We start from the raw sequence: 18583 nt of genomic DNA, 5'->3' as shown, positions 1-18583 counted from the left end.
TGGTTCCTTCCGAGGCCTGGTTTGATGCATCTCTCCATGTTAGTCGGTGGTGTGCAAACCACTTCATCTCTGCAACCTACATCCATTTGAACCTTCTTTCTGTGGTAAAGTTTTGGTCGCCTTCTATGATTTTTACCCTCCACCCTTCCGTCAATTACCTGGCGATTGATGTCTTGATACTAGAGCCTGTGAGTTCCTAACAAATTCATATTAGATGTTAATAAAATTACCTTTCCCAGAAAAATTTTCCTTGATATGACAAGTCTGCGTTTCATATCTTCGCTACTCCTCCTAATGTCAGTTATTTTGTTGCTAAAATAAGAGAACTGATTTTCTGGAAGTAATGAATGATCGATTGTGGAATGGAACCCATAGTCCAAAGCCTATGAAGCTTTGCACAGATATGCGGATAGCATCACCTAAAGATGCCTGAAAAACGGTGTCCCTGCCAAGTACAGGTGCCTGCCGAGAGATTTCGCCTGATTTCATGCAACCACACATACCATGACTGTCATGCACTTCCCTCTCCATGAAAGTTCTCGGCACTGCAAGTTCAAATGGCTCTGAGCACTATGGGACTTAACTTCTGAGTTCATCAGTCCCATAGAACTTAGAACTACTTAAACCTAACTAACGTAAGGACATCACACATACCCATGCCCGAGGCGGGATTCGAAGCTGAGACCGTAGCGGTCACGCGGTTTCAGACTGCAGCGCCTAGAACCGCTCGGCCACCATTGCTGGCACACTGCAAGCGCAACGAATAAGTTGGTCTAAGACGGAGCAGCGGCTATGTAGAGAAATAGCTATCTGCTGAAAAAAAAAGGCTTGGATTTTCACTGGGATTTCCATTTCGTGACCGATCGTTCATTACTTTACAAATAGCCATCGTACGTCTTTGATTCCTCATTTCCTAATCTAATTTCTTCTGCAACGCCTGATTTAATTTGACTACGTTCCCTTACCTTCGTTTTACTTATGTTGATAGTCATATAATGATATCTTTTGCTTTTTTCAAAAAAAAAATGGTTCAAATGGCTCTGAGCACTATGGGACTCAACTGCTGCGGTCATTAGTCCCCTAGAACTTAGAACTAGTTAAACCTAACTAACCTAAGGACAGCACAAACATCCATGCCCGAGGCAGGATTCGAACCTGCGACCGTAGCGGTCTTGCGGTTCCAGACTGCAGCGCCTTTAACCGCACGGCCACTTCGGCCGGCGTTTGCTTTTTTCCAGACGACATAATCCTGAATAGTCCACGATCGAAAATCCGAATAGGAGCCTATTTTACGCAATAAATATTTTATCCAAGCTGATACCATAACCATTAAACTGTGCAGTAGAAGCCAACAGAAGTATTCGAATAATATAATACTTTCCGTTGTTTGTATTATAAACAACGTAATATTTATTTAGTAATGTTGAATTTCTATGCTTATAACGTTACCATCGTGTTTCTAAAAAGCTCTATTTAAACTATCATAATTCATGTATTTGTCAAACAACCTATTGTCTTTACCTGCGGTCCCTCTTACAGGACGCCGTAGCTTTTCGAACGTAGCCAGACGAGTAAGAGACACATCACTGGATGCAAGCTTTATGCACCCACTACACAGCCATTGTATTCATCCTGTGCCTCGCAACGGTAGCTCGCATTTATAGAGTACTCGCTAGTGTTCACAAGTGAAGTGAGGCGTAAAGGTAAGGAGACAAAGGCGGAAGAGCAAAATGTCGAAGTAAAAAGATTCATTCTCAATCTTTCGACGTTTCAAATAGACGAACAGTGCAGTGAATAAGCCGAGATATGGCTCTCCTTGTAAACTTACTACTATATATAGTAGGCGAATAAAAATAATGAAGCAGAATGCGAGGGTGACGGCAACTGAGAATAGGGGAAGCCCTGAGCAATATTCTGACACTGTGGTTCACACAAAAACAGTTGAACGGGTTTAAAATAGTCGCAGGTTCGAATCCTGCCTCGGGCATGGATGTGTGTGATGTCCTTAGGTTAGTTAGGTTTAAGTAGTTCTAAGTTCTAGGGGACTGATGACCACAGTTGTTAAGTCCCATAGTGCTCAGAGCCATTTGATCCATTTTTTTTGCAATGTCTTAGTTTCTAGGAGGAAAACATATGTTGACAGTGTGAATCAGAAAAAGACTCTAGAATTTGATAACCCGTGTGTGGTGAAACCAACAGAATTCTGAGTTCACGTTCCCTGATCAGACGAGAGCTAGTTTCTCTTGTACAAGGGTAACGAATGTGTTATAGTGTGGATACTACCAAATACAAAATGGGAACCTAGTCAGCTGCAGTGAAACATGGAGGCAACAACGTCATGGGACGGCGCTGCATGGCTTCATCAGGTTCTGGGGAAATGGTGTACGTAGATGGGATCATGGACAAGTTTGAATACAAGAGGATTCTTGAAACCAATCCAAGAAGAGTACAGAAAGGCAGTGATTTTTAGGAAATGATTATTATTTCAAGCAGAACAACGACCCAAATCATACTGGTAAAACTGTGACACTTTCATACTGCTTAAATTGTGAGGCTTTGGATCGTAAAGGGCACTCTCCAAACTTATGAAAACATCGCCCCAGACAGCATATTAAAATCCTATAGCGAACATGTGGAATGAAACATCACATCCAGAAGAACTCCTTGGAACAGAGTGGGGAAATGGATCACCAAAAGAACATGGGCATTCAATGTCTAAATAGTTCACGGATGGACTGCCTGATGTCAGTGTCCAATGGGCAGAATATTTCGGCGAACTACCGCGTTGCCGTCATAGGATACGCTGTTGAACTGACTGTCTGGGGCACCGGCGCCGCACTTGTATCTTCCGCCCCTCTCCCTCTGATCGGCCGTTCCATCGGGACCCCGCGCCCACCATCTCTAACCCCCTCCCTCCTCTCTCCCTACTCCCGCCGACATAGTGCTTCGTCCTGTGTTCGCGCCCACATGTGTGTGCTGGCGGCTAATTCCCTCCATCTGGCCCCGACGTCACTTCCAAGTCTCGTACCACATTTCTCTTCTTGGGTCGATATAATAGCAGGATTCCGTGCCTTTCTCAGGATGTATCGGCTGTCACGATTTATCAACGGTTCTCTTGCTGGAATCTCAGTAGTTTAATGACTCACCCCCAGAAGTTGGATGTCTGTTTCAGAACCTGGGTGTGGTCGTAGTCCATTACACGTAATTACGTCAGGCCATGTTCTATGACTGTCGATCTGTTAGCCTACAGCAGTCTTACGTGCCGTTGGTGTTCCCAGTTACGATCTTCGACAGCACGCACCATCTGACCTACGCATGTCTTAGCACATTGGCAGGGTTTCTGACAAACACCGAATTTCCGTGGTCCAAGGTCGTCTTCCACACTACCAAGCAATGTCCGTCTTTTAACACTACTGGTCATTAAAATTGCTACACCGAGAAGAAATGCAGATGATAAACGGGTGTTCATTGGACAAATATATTATACTAGAACTTACATGTGATTACATTTTCACGAAATTTTGGTGCATAGATCGTAAGAAAACAGTACCCAGAACAACCACTTCTGGCCGTAACAACGGCATTGTTACTTCTGGGCATTGAGTCAAACAGAGCTTGGATGGCGTGTACAGGTACAGCTGCCCATGCAGCTTCAACACGATACCACAGTTCGTCAAGAGTACTGACTGACGTTTGTGACGAGCCAGTTGCTCGTCCACCATTAACCAGATGTTTTCAATTGGTGAGAGGTCTGGAGAATGTGCTGGCCAGGGCAGCAGTAGCACATTTTCTGCATCCGGATAGGCCCGTACAGGACCTGCAACATGCGGTCGTGCGTTATCCTGCTGAAATGTTGGGTTTCGCAGGGATTGAATGAAGGGTAGAGCCATGGGTGGTAACACACCTGAAATGTAACGTCCAATGTACGTTCACCGCGATGTCGCTAAACACGGATGCGACCATCATGATTCTGTAAACAGAACCTGTATTCATCCGAAAAATGAAGTTTTGCCGTTCTTGCACCGAGGTTCGTCGTTGAGTACACCATCTCAGGCGCTCCTGCCTGTGATGCAGCGTCAAGGGTAACGGCAGCCATGGTCCCCGAGCTGATAGCCCATGCTGCTGCAAATGTCGTCGAACTGTTCGCGCAGATTGTTGTTGTCTAGCAAACGTCCCCATTGTTGACTCACGGATCGAGCCGTGGCTGCACGATCCTTTACAGCCATGCGGATAAGATGCCTCTCATCTCGACTGCTAGTGATTCGAGACCGTTGGGATCCAGCAGGGCGTTCCATATCACCCTCCTGAACCCACCGATTCCATATTCTGCTAACAGTCATTGGACCTCGACCAACGCGAGCAGCAATGTTGTGATACGATAAACCGCAATCGCGATAGGCTACAATCCGACCTTTATCAAAGTCGGAAACGTGATGGTACGTATTTCTCCTCCTTACACGAGGCATCACAACAACGTTTCACCAGGCAACGCCGGTCAACTGCTGTTTGTGTATGAGAAATCGGTTGGAAACGTTCGTCATGTCAGCACGTTGTAGGTGTCGCCACCGGCGCCAGCCTTGTGTGAATTCTCCGAAAAGCTAATGATTTGCATATCACAGCATCTTCTTACTGTCGGATAAAATTTCGCGTCTGTAGCACGTCATCTTCGTGGTGTAGCAATTTTAATGGCCAGTAGCGTAACTTGTGGACGTAACAGTGCCTTCACTTGGTGTTTCCGGAGAATTCTTCCTACGTTGCCGGATAACGCACGACAGAATGGAATTAAAGCAATGGTCAAGTCCTCCTGAGAATCCTCTTCTGGTTACGGCGGTCGTACACAGCGTATAGGACGCAGGACTCTACGAATTATCCTATCTTTGTAGCCATTCTTCCGAAAAACTGCTATCAGATATTCAAGTACTTAATTGGTATTTTCGTTGTCAGAGAGTATGCGAGCCCTATCTACCAACGTTTCGAGGACGCCTCTCGTCTGATCCGGGTGGTTACAGTGTATAGGTCGGTGTGCGTCTTCCTCCGGTACACGCTGTGGCCCAAAGTGCCGTCCGCTTAATAACTTTAATTCATTCCTTGTGAGTTCCGACGTTCTCCCTGTTTTTGGCCGAGTATTTTTACAAGAATCCTTAGAGCTTATTGGTCATACATTTGTCGCAGGGACGACCAACCATTTTAGGCACGTCTTGACGTCAACATGCTTTCTTTTCGACAATAGCTATAACGAGCAAACAGTAGCCGCCAGGAGTCGGTTTTCACCACTTGGCGTCAATATGTATATGGAGTATTTGGAAGCGAAAGCCGTGGAGTTAGCCCAGTGGAAACCTAACTGTTTCTTCTCGTGTGTAGATGACACCTTTGTCATATGGACACATGGAAGGGACTAACTGAATGACTTCCTTATACAACTTAATTCCATACAACAGAATATTAGTTTTACCATGGAGGTCAAAGTGGATGGAGTACTCCTCTTTCTGGATGACCTTGTTATAAGAAGAGCGGAGGCATTTTGGGCCAAAGCGTGTACCGGAAGAAGACGCACACCGACCTACACTTACATTCAGACAGCTATCACCACCCCGCTCAGAGGAACGGCGGGCTCAAAACCTTGGTACATAGGGCTCGCACACTCTCTCTCACATCGAAAGTGTCGTCAAGGAACTTCAACATCTGAGAGTGGTTTTCCGGAAAAATGGCTACAAGGAGCGGCAAATTCGGAGAGGGCGGATCCAGAAGAGGTTTCTCGGGGGGACGCGGCTATTGCATTCATTCCTTTTCGTGGCGCGTTAACCGGCAAGGTAGGGCGGATTCTAAGGGAACCCCAAGTGAAGGCGGTCTTCCACCCACCAGTCAAAACACGGACATTGCTTGTTAGCGTGAAAGACGACGTTGGACTACAGAAATCCGAAGTCTGTCAGATACCTTGTCGACGTAATAGGATATACATGGTCAGATGGTGCGTGCTGTCGAAGATCGTTGCCGCGATCACCTGCCGCACGTAAGGTTGCAGCAGCCTAACATATTGGTCGTCGTAGAACATTGCCTGACGGAATTACGTGGAATACACTATGTCCACACCAAGGTTTTGAAACAGACGTCCTGCTTCTGGGACTGCGTCATTAAGGAAGCTACTGAGATTCGGGTAAGAGAACCGCTGATAAATCGTGATAGCGGGTACATTCTGTGTAAAGCATGGGATCCTGTTATTAGCATGGTGAAGAAGAGAAATGAGATACCGGAAATCAAAGTGATGTCGGGGGTGTGGGAGGGGGGGGGGGGGGGAGGGGAAGGATGAGAGTGGGGATGGAGATGCTGCGAGTGAACCGACGATCAGACGGAGAGGGGCGGGAGGTAAAAGCGTGGGAGACTGAAGATAGTAATTAATCGAGACGGGATGATACCTAAAGCTGTTCTCTGTTCTAATACTTGCGTCAAGATCTAAACAAATTATTTTCGTTGTTTCTGGTAGTGCAAATATGTTTCCGTTGCTTTTCATGAGTTCATTTGTTTAGCAGAAGCCTCAATTTTATACTGTACGAGTTATATTTACGTCTACTTACTTTAAATACCTATAGAGAGGATAGGAATAGTATACATGTGTATCTTCGAACACTTACGTCGGCCTGTGTATTAGGTGCTCGACTGCGTTTGCTTTCAGACATTCGCACTGCAAACATAGCGACGCCACGTTTGCTAATGTTACAAAGCTAAATTTGAATCTGAAAGAGGAATGCGAAAGTTCAGTTGTGTCTGGCTGCCGACATTCGCTACGAAGTGCGCCGTTCTTCTGCTGTGGTGCAGTAGCGACAGTGCTCCACAGCCAACGGCCAACGACGCTGGAAATACAAAAAAGAGGAGGCCCGCCAATCGCCAACGATGATGTAATTACCTCGCCGTGAAAACTGCCTTCAGTCAGCAATTAGTCGCCGCTTAGGTGAATTAAAGCCACGGCTCCCGAAGATATTCCCTATGAGTGTGGAGGAAACGTTACATTTATCGAGAAAATCCATTCGACGAGGGCCTGATGCAGGGAAAATTTTAATAATTGTTTCGGTAAGTTCTTGACGTACCATGCATAAGCTTTTAGCAATATCTTGCGTTATATTTGAGCCATAATGTGTGAGATTATGAAAACCAAGGACGTCATTACACTTTAAATAAATCGAAATTATGATTTCTTAAATGGCTAACTTTGAGGTAAGATTTTACCCTTCAGTCTCCAAGTAATCAAGTGATGAAAAAGTCATTTCACTTCCCAAAATTAAGCTTTCTACAGTCGTATTAAGAGCTGAGACAATTTTTACTGTTTTTGACATAAAATTCCGAAAAAATCCATAACTGATTTTACAGTCATGGGCTTTATTTTGTTTAGCCGGTAATACCCTGTAAGACAAAAAGTAAATACAAAAAGGAGACACATTACGAAGAAATTATTCGAATGCGACGGTAGTCGGTAGATATGATTTGCATATGCAGACAAACAAGTGATTAGAATATCAGAACAATAGAATGATTTATTCAAGAGAAAGAGCTTCACAAATTGAGCAAGTCAGTAACGCGTTGGTCCGTCTCTGGCCCTTGTGCAAGCAGTCATTCGGCTTAGCATTCATTGGCGCAGTTGTTGGCTGTCCTCGTAAGGTATATCGTGCCAAATTTTATACAACCGCTGCTTTACATCGGACCACGGTTCCATATATACATTACCTTTGTTACATCATACTTCCCTGAGAAAGAAACAATTTCCTCACGACAAATAGTATTAAAATGATCTGAAGCTGCAGTGTGTGTGAATAGTACTGGCTATAAAGTAAATGTTAGCGGTACCTGTACTTCTCCAGCTGCTGCCACTAACATTGAAAAAAGTAATAATAATAATAATAATGATAATAATAACAATGGCAATAATAACAGTAATGACACTGGCAGATATAAAAAGATTTAACAGGTGCACAGCATAGATGTTTTCTGATATATGCGTTCTGGGGAAAGGAAATTTGAGAGTCTCAGCTGAGAGCAAGGAGTAAAGAGAAAAGTCTGGTTTGGAAGAGGTATGTAGGAGGGTAATGTGTGATTACATCGACAGTGCTTAGTAGATATGTCATTATTTGTCTTTGAAGCAGGAGATGCTTTTCAGTTCTGTAATATCAAGCGAACTGTTATTCCTGCCGGCCGATGTGGCCGAGCGGTTCTAGGCGCTTCAGTCTGGAACCGCGTGACCGCTACGGTCGCAGGTTCGAATCCTGTCTCGGGCATGGATGTGTGTGATGTCCTTAGGTTAGTTATGTTTAAGTAGTTCTATGTTCTAGGGGACTGATGACCTCAGATGTTAAGTCCCATAGTGCTCAGAGCCATTTCAACTGTTATTCCAGAGTCGGATTCCTGCTACCGAGAAGAACTTCAAGAAACTACCTAAACGATGTAGTGGAGCAAAACTGAATTTGCTCTCGTTGGAACGGGTGCTTCTGTCATATTGTTCAGATAACATCCTTGAGGTCAAGGACAGACATGGGGGACAGTGTTCGTTGAGAAGATAGTAGGGAAGAAAGAGGGTATGGAAATCTCTTGGCTTGGCAGCACGCAGCTCTAATAGCTGTCTATATGACGGTAAAATATGATTACAGAGTAGAACAACACACATATAATGAAGAAAGGCATCCATTACAAGTTCCAGCCGCCATGACATTTTCTGCGAAAGATCTTGAAGATAACGTAGCTGTAATAAGTAACTAAAAGTATAAATGTATGTACAAGTTTTTTTTTTCAAATTAAGAGGAAACAGCTTTTCATATTTTTTTAGGGCATGCAGAGATGCCGACGCCTTCTTTCACATTGTACGTACGTGCTCAGTTCTATTTAGATTTTCATCTGTTATTTCTCCTAGACTCTTCATTGTTCGCGAGAAGTTGGTATTTGCCTCATTTATGTTAAAGATGGTAGGGATTCCTGATATTTCGGGCTATTGAGTTCAGAATGATCAACCAGCACCGCTTGTGTTTTGGATGGGTTGAGGCTTAATCGCACATACCGTGTCCATTTTAATAGTGCACAATGATGGATACTGAAATTCTCGGAAGCCGTTTTCAGAGTTGTTGGTTTTGCACTTAGATGAAACTGGAGATCACCAGCGTACATGCGGTATTTACAGTAGGGCAAAACTGATGACATACCATTTATGTGCAATGAAAATATTATAGGACCTAATACTGAACCCTGTGGAGTGCCTCATATTACATGCCTGCATTGTGACTTTATGGTGCAGGACGAGACACGCTGTTGCAGATCGTCATTGCACGACACTTGGCGAGAAATTTTATGGGAACAAAGTGAAAACACATTATCGGTACCTTTACTGTGCAAACTAGTTGGTTGGTTGATTTGGAGGACGGGACTAAACAGTGAAATCATCGGTCCCATCCGATTAGGGAAGGATGGGGAAGGAAGTTGGCCGTGCCCTTTCAAAGAATCATCCTGGAATTTGCCTGAAGCGATTTCGGGAAATCACGGAAAACCTAAATCAGGATGCCTGGACGCAGGTTTGAACCGCTGTTCTCCCAAATGCAAGTCCAGTGTGCTAACCACTGCGGCACCTCACTCGGTACCAACTAGTATTTAGAGTGAAACACAGTACTGGGCAAAAATTATTGCAAACGTGTGGAGGTGTCCATTTCATTCAGGATTTATTGTTGCGACAGTTTATACGGAGAACATGAAATGTTTACATTTACAGATCAATACCACAAGCGATTCTAAGATACTAGGTATAAACCCATGCTGAAACACCCGTACAATTATCCGGTGTAGCCTCCACGGGCGGCAATGCAGGCGCTTACTCTGGCAGCCAGTCGATCGTAAAGATGGCGAATACTGTCCTGGTATACGTTACGCGACTCCTGCTCGATCTGTTCATGTAGTTCTGTAAGAGTTCGTACTCGATGGGAGACATGTGTAGAGATTGTGCTGGCCAGGGAAGTTGGTGCACGTCTTGCACATCACGTTGACTTTAGTGCGCAGTGTACAGGTGAGCATTATCCTGTTGGAAAAAAGCATCACCTTCGTTTTGCGAGAAAGACAAAGGAACAGGTCTAACAACACCAGATGTACCGAGGGCTGGTTAGCGTCCGTTCCAGAAACACCAAAGAAGAACGATAGATGTAGCTTATCGCACCCCAGACCGTAAGACCTAGGCCAGGGCCAGTGTGTCTTGGACGAATGCACTCTATGAGACAGCGTTCAGCAGGTCTACGTCGTACACACAGACGATCATCTCTTGCGCGCAGACATGATCTTCTTTCATCGCTAAAGACCACGGCGTGCCATTCTGTTTTCCAACTCATCCCCTCACGGCACCAGTCGATGCTGTGGCGTGAGTGGAAGATGGGCAAAAGAAACGGGTGCCCGTAGTCCGACTCCTAATAACTGGTTCGCAACAGTTGGTGTTGACACGTCATGGCTGACAAACCTTCTTATCTGTGTAGTTGTAGCTGTACCATCCACCACTGCTACTCTTACAACACGACGGTCCTGGCGGTGCTGCCTGGGCGTCCAGAACATCGTTTACGAGTATGAGGATGTTCACGTGACCACTGATAACCAGCATCACTACACAACTGATGCAGCACGTCCGACATGTGTGGAAATTCTTCGAAAGGACCATCCCGCCACTCGGAAGGCTAAAATTTGGCATATGCCATCATTGGATCAAATTCTATATCGTCTTCACAGGTGAACTTTTCTTCCAGGCGGTGTATATGCCCCACCAAATTTGTAGGATTCAAGTAAGCAACGCTATCCACGTGATACAAGAGGCAATTTGTTGAAATGCCGTCTCTGCTTCCCTATCCAGTCGCAGCAATCCCGGAAAATTCGCACTGTGATCCGTACTAACCTTATCCAGATTCACAGTCAAAATGCAAATTGGTTACATATGTGCCAAATTACGGCAAGTCATGCAGTTCGCCGTTCTACTGGGTGTTTGAAAATGGGTTTTGTAGCATTTTATTACATACAACTTGCAGTTATAAATACTACAAGTGTTTAATGTGAATACCATTCGTCACATGACACACAGCGATTCAATAGGCTAGCGCTTCCCAGACCTTGATCAGTGTGTCCGGAGTAATTGTAGCAACAAGTGCTTCAGTGCTGTTTCTTAATTCAGTTAGATCAATTGGTAACGGAAACACTAACACACGGTCCTTTATGAATCTCCAAAGGTAAAAATCGCATGGCGTCAGATCGGATGAACGTGGAGGCCATGTGAAACAAACTCTGTCATCCGGGCCTTTGTGGCCAATGGAAATGGAAATGTCGTGTGGCTAGGGCCTCCCGTCGGGTAGACCGTTCGCCTGGTGCAGGTCTTTCGATTTGACGCCACTTGGGCGACCTGCGCGTCGATGGGGATGAAATGATGATGATTAGGACAACACAACACCCAGTCCCTGAGCGGAGAAAATTTCCGACCCAGCCGGGAATCGAACCCGGGCCCTTAGGATTGACAGTCTGTCACGCTGACCACTTTTTTTTTTTTTTTTTTTTTTTTTTTTTTTTTTTTTTTTTTTTTTTTTTTTTTTGCTGTCATGTTTCACTAATTATTTTACTTTCTCTTTTACACAAAACAGCAATGCCTCAAAACAACATTACTTACTTTTGAATACAAGGTGGTTTCTCTTCTTTATAATCTATTATTGACATAACACATGAGATACCTACAAAATCTGAAAGTAAATATCAGTTTTAAATAAACAACATGTAAAACTGTACCAGCTTTTGTAAGTGGGCTGCATTAATCGTTACTGTTTCCATATGGTAACGCAGCAAAGCCTGGTCTCTTTCCAGCAAATAATCTATCTGTGGGAGACGAGGGCATGGTGGCGTTGCGAACTGCACTGGATAGCACCATACTTTTCGCAAATTTGCTACCTGCACTGGAGCAATTACCTCAGATATTCCATGTTCTTTAAGAATTTCAATGTGCTTGTCCTTCACTTTCTTGGCATATTCTACGGATAAGTGATATATTTTCAAACAGATCCCCTCAACTGATGATTTCACGGCTTCTGTAAGATGTGGCTGACATTGCCGCTTCAAATGTGCCAGTCTGTCCTGGAAGTCATCATAGGTGGCACCAACAGTTCGTCGAAGCCACTGAAATGTATCTTCTGCATCCCATTTGACAACTTTACGGCTTTCAGATGAGGCATTCCTCGATTCAATTGTCTTCTTTGCAGCTTCAGCATAACGTGAAAGTTGTTTTCTTGCATCTCCAGTAAACTTGGGCCGTACAAGCTTTATTGGTATATCATTCATTATTTCCCTATACATAGAAGCCGAAATCTCTGGAAAACAATTACTTGGAAGCAAAGGATCACAACCTGTGTCAATAACTTTTCTCTCCATTAGCCAACGATTAAATGAATCCTTAGGTGCATCGATTGCTTCTCTCGAATGACACAGTTCTTCATAACACTGCCGGAGCTTCAATGCCAAATTACATCTGTAAGCTTCAACATCTGGGTGTGGGTGAGGTATAACAATTGGAGGTCTTTCATAAATAACAGCATTTGTTGGAACCTCTAGATCCCATGGTCCAGCTAAAATGAACTTCTTCATAACCGGACTCCCCACAGCTTCTTCTGATGCTCTCCTCTTAATTGCAACAACTGCTGGCGGACCATTTACCATTGGAGGTGGTGGATTACATATTCCCAAAGGATCCGTAATTGGATCAAACTGTTGTTTTGGAAGAGGCATCTCCCATAGTGATGCTCCTGTCAATTTATTCCAGAAATATGGTCTGTTCTCTCTTTTACTCCAGAACTTCCGCCAACCCTGATGTATCAGTTCTGGTGGTAAGTCATCAATGAATCCTCCAACAGGAATTCCCTGAGGGGTCTGGGGAATTTGAGGCAATGGTGCGGTATGAGGCATAGCATTTTCAAGGTCCACTCCTGGAGGAATCTTGATGGATGTTGGAACAAGAACCGATAAATTTTCTGGATGATGTGGATGTGAAAGCGATTGTACCTGCGCAACAGCTTCCCATGTTGATGTACTGGGTATTTCTTGCTTGCCGCCGGTATCATTCATCGCGTTGGGAACAGTAACTCAGTTCACTAATATTAAGCTAAAAACATACAGATAATAACTGCAACAAGTTTCAGACACACACTTTTCTTTATTTACACAGTAATAACTGAAAGATTTTCCATGCTTGGCCAAAAAAGGCGAAACTGACGATTCCAAGTTGTGTGTCCGGCAGCACAAGAAAGCAATAATTTAACAATATTTATAAAATTACTGATGCTTTAGTTAATAGTAATGAAAACTGAATTCAAAATCACTCACTTCCAGTACAGGAGAGCATTAAAGGCGAAAGTTCTAGTCGATAACGCGCATCACTATTGTCAAACTACGTGACCACTTTGTTTACAAACTTTTGACACGTAAATATAAATGCAAAACAAGTGATGAAAACTGCGTACACCGCAAAACTTAATACTGGTACGTCTTCCCCGTACCTATTTACAACTTTTCGGTGATACAAACCACGGTTTAACGTCAAAAACAGGGATTTCATTCATCTTTTTCGCAACCCGTTAAAGCGTACTTCACCCAAGACGACGCCATTTGCTCACAGCTGAAGTATGTCACGTGATCGCCCACTCAGCTACCGGGGTGCAGCGATCTTGTACCACGTCGTTTAACCTGTAGCGAAGTGAGGCGGTGCAACATTTTGCTACCAAATGAAGTTATTGGTTCAGCTCCAAGTGAGAAAAGAGCTGTAGTTCTAGCGCACCGAGGTAATAAATATGTTATAGTTCCTTCACCGAAAAAGATAGGCACATAGACTTTCTGGCACGATATGGCACAAAAAAACATACAATTTAGGAAAATCTCGCTGCAACTGTATCAGCTCGTGAGGATGTGCTGACCCCCCGAGATGTGCACATTATCTGTGTTCACACTGCCCCTTAGTGAAAAGTCGATTAATCACTGAAGACGGTACGGTCCAGGGAAGCTTCATCGTTATGCAGCGACATTTCATTTCCAGAATGAGATTTTCACTCTGGAGCGGAGTGTGCGCTGATACGAAACTTCCTGGCAGATTAAAACTGTGTGCCCGACCTTTCGAGTCTCGGTCGGGCACACAGTTTTAATCTGCCAGGAAGTTTAACATTTCATTTGCAAAATTGGCATGTAAGTCGTAGTCTGTAGGCTTCAGAGATTGCAACAAATGTGAACGAAACAGACGTAATTGCAAAGGTCTCCTCAAAACTGTCCACACAGACGTCACTGGAATCGCCAATTCACGACTAGCGTTCCAAAATGATTTCTCGGTGCTAAGCGTGAAAGACTCTCTCACTCATTCAGCACGATTTTCAGTCACTCTTGGTCGTCCTGTACTCTTCCCTTTGCAAACGCAGAAGGTGTCTTTAAACTGATGACACCGCGTATGGATGTTTTTATCACTTAGAGTATTACCATGGACCTGAATATGTAACACATATTGCACTGTAACAACAGATTAAGTACTTGCAAACTGTAAAAGACAAAAAGCTTTCTGTTCACTAGTCGCCATGGTCACTAATGGTGCTCTCTAACGGAAGCCACAGGAAATAATGCGTCACAAGGGCACAGGTATACAAACAAAAATTTGAGTTTCATGTAGTGAATTATTTGTAAGTAAAATCATGAAATTCGCTTTGAAACAACCCAGAACTTAGAATGAAATTTTCACTCTACAGCGGAGTGTGCGCTGATATGAAACTTCCTGGCAGATCAAAACTTTGTGCCCTGCCGAAACTCGAACTCGGGACCTTTGCCTTTCGCGGGCAAGTGCTCTCACAACTAAACTACCCAAGCACGACTCACGCCCCGTCCTCACAGCTTTAATTCCGCCAGTACCTCGCTTCCTACCTTCCAAACTTCGCAAAAGCTCTCCTGCGAAACCTTGCAGAACTAGCACTCCTGGAAGAAAGGATATTGCGGAGACATGGCTTAGACACAGCCTGGGGATGTTTATAAAGTGAAATTTTCACTCTACAGCGGAGTGGGCGCTGATATGAAACTTCCTGGCAGATCAAAACTGTGTGCCGGACCGAGACTCGAACTCGGGACCTTTGCCTTTCGCGGGCAAGTGCTCTACCAACTGAGCTTCTGTGAAGTCTGGAAGGTAAGAGGCGAGGTACTGACGGAACTAAAGCTGTGAGGACGGGGCGTGAGTCGTGCTTGGGTAGCTCTGTTGGTAGAGCACATGCCCACGAAAGGTAAAGATCCCGAGTTCGAGTCTCGGTCCGGCACACAGTTTTGATCAGCCAGGAAGTTTCAACCCAGAACTTAACTTTCTTAACAAACTGGACTACACAGTTTTTCTCTTTGTCTCTGGTTATAGACACCTTGCTTTTAACTTTTTTTTTCGCATTTGGTAAAGCCTCAGTTTCTTGTGGTTACAGGTAACCCTGACATTCTCATCTGTGGGAACTGCCGTGAGATGTTCACCGAGCTTCAAGAACTTTTGGAACACAAGAAAACGTACTGCAAGCTGCGATTCACGTGCAAGTGCCACACGTTGGCGGACAATAGTAAGTGGTTCATGTTGTGATTTGTATTCACTTACTGATTTTGCATTGTGAGAGCTGTCTTTGTCAGTACTGCAAACTGGTCTTTCCTTCACAATATTTTTATAATTACTTTTTAACGCTGTGCCATGACTGACAGGACATGAATTTCTACTCTAACATTCATGCTTGACTGTTGTATTAGATTTAAAACTGTTTCATTTCATGCTGTAACAAATATATTCGGCGAAAGATCAACAATAACTCAACCACCCAGATTTTCAAAATTCGTTACCTTTTATCATCGCATAATTAATATAAAATTAAAGAAGTCTCCTTGGATACTCGTCGTGCTTCGTAACGATAAGTTTCATATCCCTGTTTAGAGTCGTGTCCATCAGCTATACTTTCTGGGCAACTGGCTTTGTAAGTAAAATGAAACGTTACAGAAGTTGGTACGTAACAATATATAGTAAATGTTACATATAATTCAGGAGATTGGTTAGTAATATTCTCTTTATTAATCCTATGCACTGAGACTCGTTGATAAAGGGTGGGCGAATTGAGTGAGACATAGTTAAACTGCATTATATCTTGGTTATTATTACACAGATAATATTCGATCGCACAATTATACACATTGAAACTCTACCTTACACATTTATTTCACATTTTAATGCGTGTTATTAGCTAACGAGCAAGATATAGCACTAATAAATGGAATAAATCACTTCTCACATATGTCACCACGACGCACATGCATGATTCAGATATTAAACACAGTAGCTTAAAGATGATAACATACTTCTCGTTTAACTAAATATTAGTTTTTATCGCTCATTTTAACTACTTCTGCTCCACAATACAAATAAATCATTAAAATACCGCCTGCCGTAAAGTTTCACAGCAATGTCGACGATACTTTTATCGTAAATTGTTCATGTCGAGTAATGTTTTTAGGGTTCATTCCATACTTTTCGATGTTTCACTGATACTTTTACGCTGTATATTACAGAATCTCCGAGCCTTGTGAAACACTGTACTGCATAACGGCAGTGCGTCTGTGCGTGTGTGGGTGTGTGTGTTTTTGTGTTTGTGTGTGTGTGTGTGTGTGTGTGTGTGTGTGTGTGTGTGTGTGTGTGTGTGTGTGCGCGCGCGTTTGTGTGCCCGCCCACTCCACTGAAACTCTGATGAATTTTTATACTTCGGGCTCGTTTGACGTTACCAAGCGTCGCGCACCGGTTGGGGAATCCGCTGTCAGAGAACAGTTGTATACTGTTTACACCGTAAACAACGTGTTATTTGACCAGGTAGACAAAGCAGCGTGGACCACGCACCGTAGCTCTTTTAACGGGGCCTTCCTCACATATTTGTTGTAGTGCTTTGTTATACAATGTGTCCCAAAACACTGTACTCAGTTCTTGAACGTTCGTTTAGAAAATGGGAATCAAGGAAAACAATATGTAGGTCTTCCAGAAAGCAGACGTTCCATGTATGCACGCGTCGACATGATTTGTTACATTACGAGAAATAAGTACAAATGTGTTGTCAAAATGCAAAAAATTTGAATTAGTTGGTATAACTGCGATTGTCCGAAGAAGTCATCAAAACATTTGTACTGAAATATGGCTGACGTAGCTATAATAAATAAATAATAGATATCAAAAGATTATTACAAGAATGGTTTATGCCTTAGAATCAAATCGTAGTTTAAGAGCCATAGCTCTGGTCAGTTGTTATGTCGATTTATCCAACGCTGATTTCAGTATGTGGAGCGATGAATACTAGTGTGAAAACATAAGGACGAAGTGACATCCACATGATCTGTCACTACCAAGTAACACAGCTCGAGTAAACTCGGACCATACGTAGAAATAACTGTTAGTGTATAGTACAAAATGTAACTGGAAGAAATGAGCAATGAGACGAACAGAGATGATGCTTTTATTCAAAGAAAATAATTTCACTGAAGTCACCGCATTTACGATGGTTCCCAAGACGGAACATAGTTCGGAACAGGATGTGTGATCATCACGGCGCACTACGAGGTTACTAAGGAGTTCTTGTGGAAGGGTGATCCATCCTTCCAGCAGGGCAGTTGACAGCTGCTGGATGGTCCTTCGTGCATGACAACGTACTGGAATACATCACCCCAACCCTTACCACAGGTGCTCGATGGGTTCCGAGTCCCAGATATTCGCCGAATATCCTCTCGTTCCAACAGCCCCTCACCTCTGTGTGGCAGATGCATTTCTAGCGCGTGCAAAGGCACCAACAAGCATTCAGATGTTTTCAGCCGCTCCGGCGGGTGAATGGAAGACGTTACCATAACAATACCTTGCCATCCCTGTGGTCAGCAAGACAGCATGCATGCTGTCCGTGGTGATAACATAACTTATTAAGGACCGTGTCCTGTCTTTTGTAATGTCCAGGGGACCATCATGAGTCACGGTGACTGGAGTGTAATTATTGCCCCCGAGAAAATGTCAAAAATAGTTCAGATGGCTCTAAGCACTATGGGACTTAACATCTAAGGTCATCAGTCCCCTAGACTAGGAACTACTTAAAACTAACCAAAGAACATCACACACATTCATGCCCAAGGCAGGATTCGAACCTGCGACCGTAGCAGCAGCGCGGTTCCGGACTGAAACGCCTAGAACCGCTCGGCCACAGCGGCCGGCGGAAAAGTGTCACATTTCTTCGTATCACTGCGCATTTCTTTAACTTACCTTGATTACTATACTGCAGCCGTTGTTCCCGTGCATGGTCCAGGTTTCACCGAGCTGCATTATCTGGGAGTGTCAGATCATGCGAAAGCTGCTTTCGTCCTTCATCTTGGCACACCGGTGTGGTAAAGTTTCGTATTCAGATAAGGCTATTCCAGCGAAACGCAACATAGTTTCGAAAGTCAATTTCTCCTGCGGCTTAAAGCAATATTGTATATTTAAAGCGTCTGCCTGCAAAAATACCAGTCAGTTCGTAAGTGGCACGGCAGTTTCTGATTGTATGAT

At 43.8% G+C, this 18583-nt stretch overlaps 2 protein-coding genes across 2 annotated transcripts in view; one reads left to right on the top strand and one right to left on the bottom strand.

Annotated features, from left to right (window-relative positions):
* Window positions 1-18583, top strand: part of LOC124613093 (RNA-binding protein Raly-like) — a 1050615-nt gene that overhangs the window by 920024 nt on the left and 112008 nt on the right. The window contains exon 7 of the mRNA XM_047141685.1: window positions 15465-15593. Coding sequence (XP_046997641.1) covers window positions 15465-15593 — 129 coding nt within the window. The remainder of the gene's footprint in view (window positions 1-15464; window positions 15594-18583) is intronic.
* On the bottom strand, window positions 11685-13623 carry LOC124613092 (mRNA (2'-O-methyladenosine-N(6)-)-methyltransferase-like). Its single transcript, XM_047141684.1, has 2 exons — window positions 13357-13623; window positions 11685-13135 (listed from the first exon to the last, which is right to left on the bottom strand). The coding sequence occupies exon 2, from the start codon at window positions 13096-13098 to the stop codon at window positions 11746-11748; it is 1353 nt and encodes a 450-aa protein (XP_046997640.1). The 5' UTR covers window positions 13099-13135; window positions 13357-13623; the 3' UTR covers window positions 11685-11745.

Source organism: Schistocerca americana, chromosome 4 (genome assembly GCF_021461395.2).
Source record: "Schistocerca americana isolate TAMUIC-IGC-003095 chromosome 4, iqSchAmer2.1, whole genome shotgun sequence".
NCBI lineage: Eukaryota > Metazoa > Arthropoda > Insecta > Orthoptera > Acrididae > Schistocerca > Schistocerca americana.
Note: the sequence above shows the minus strand (reverse complement) of the source record. Positions and strands in the feature narration are given on the sequence as shown.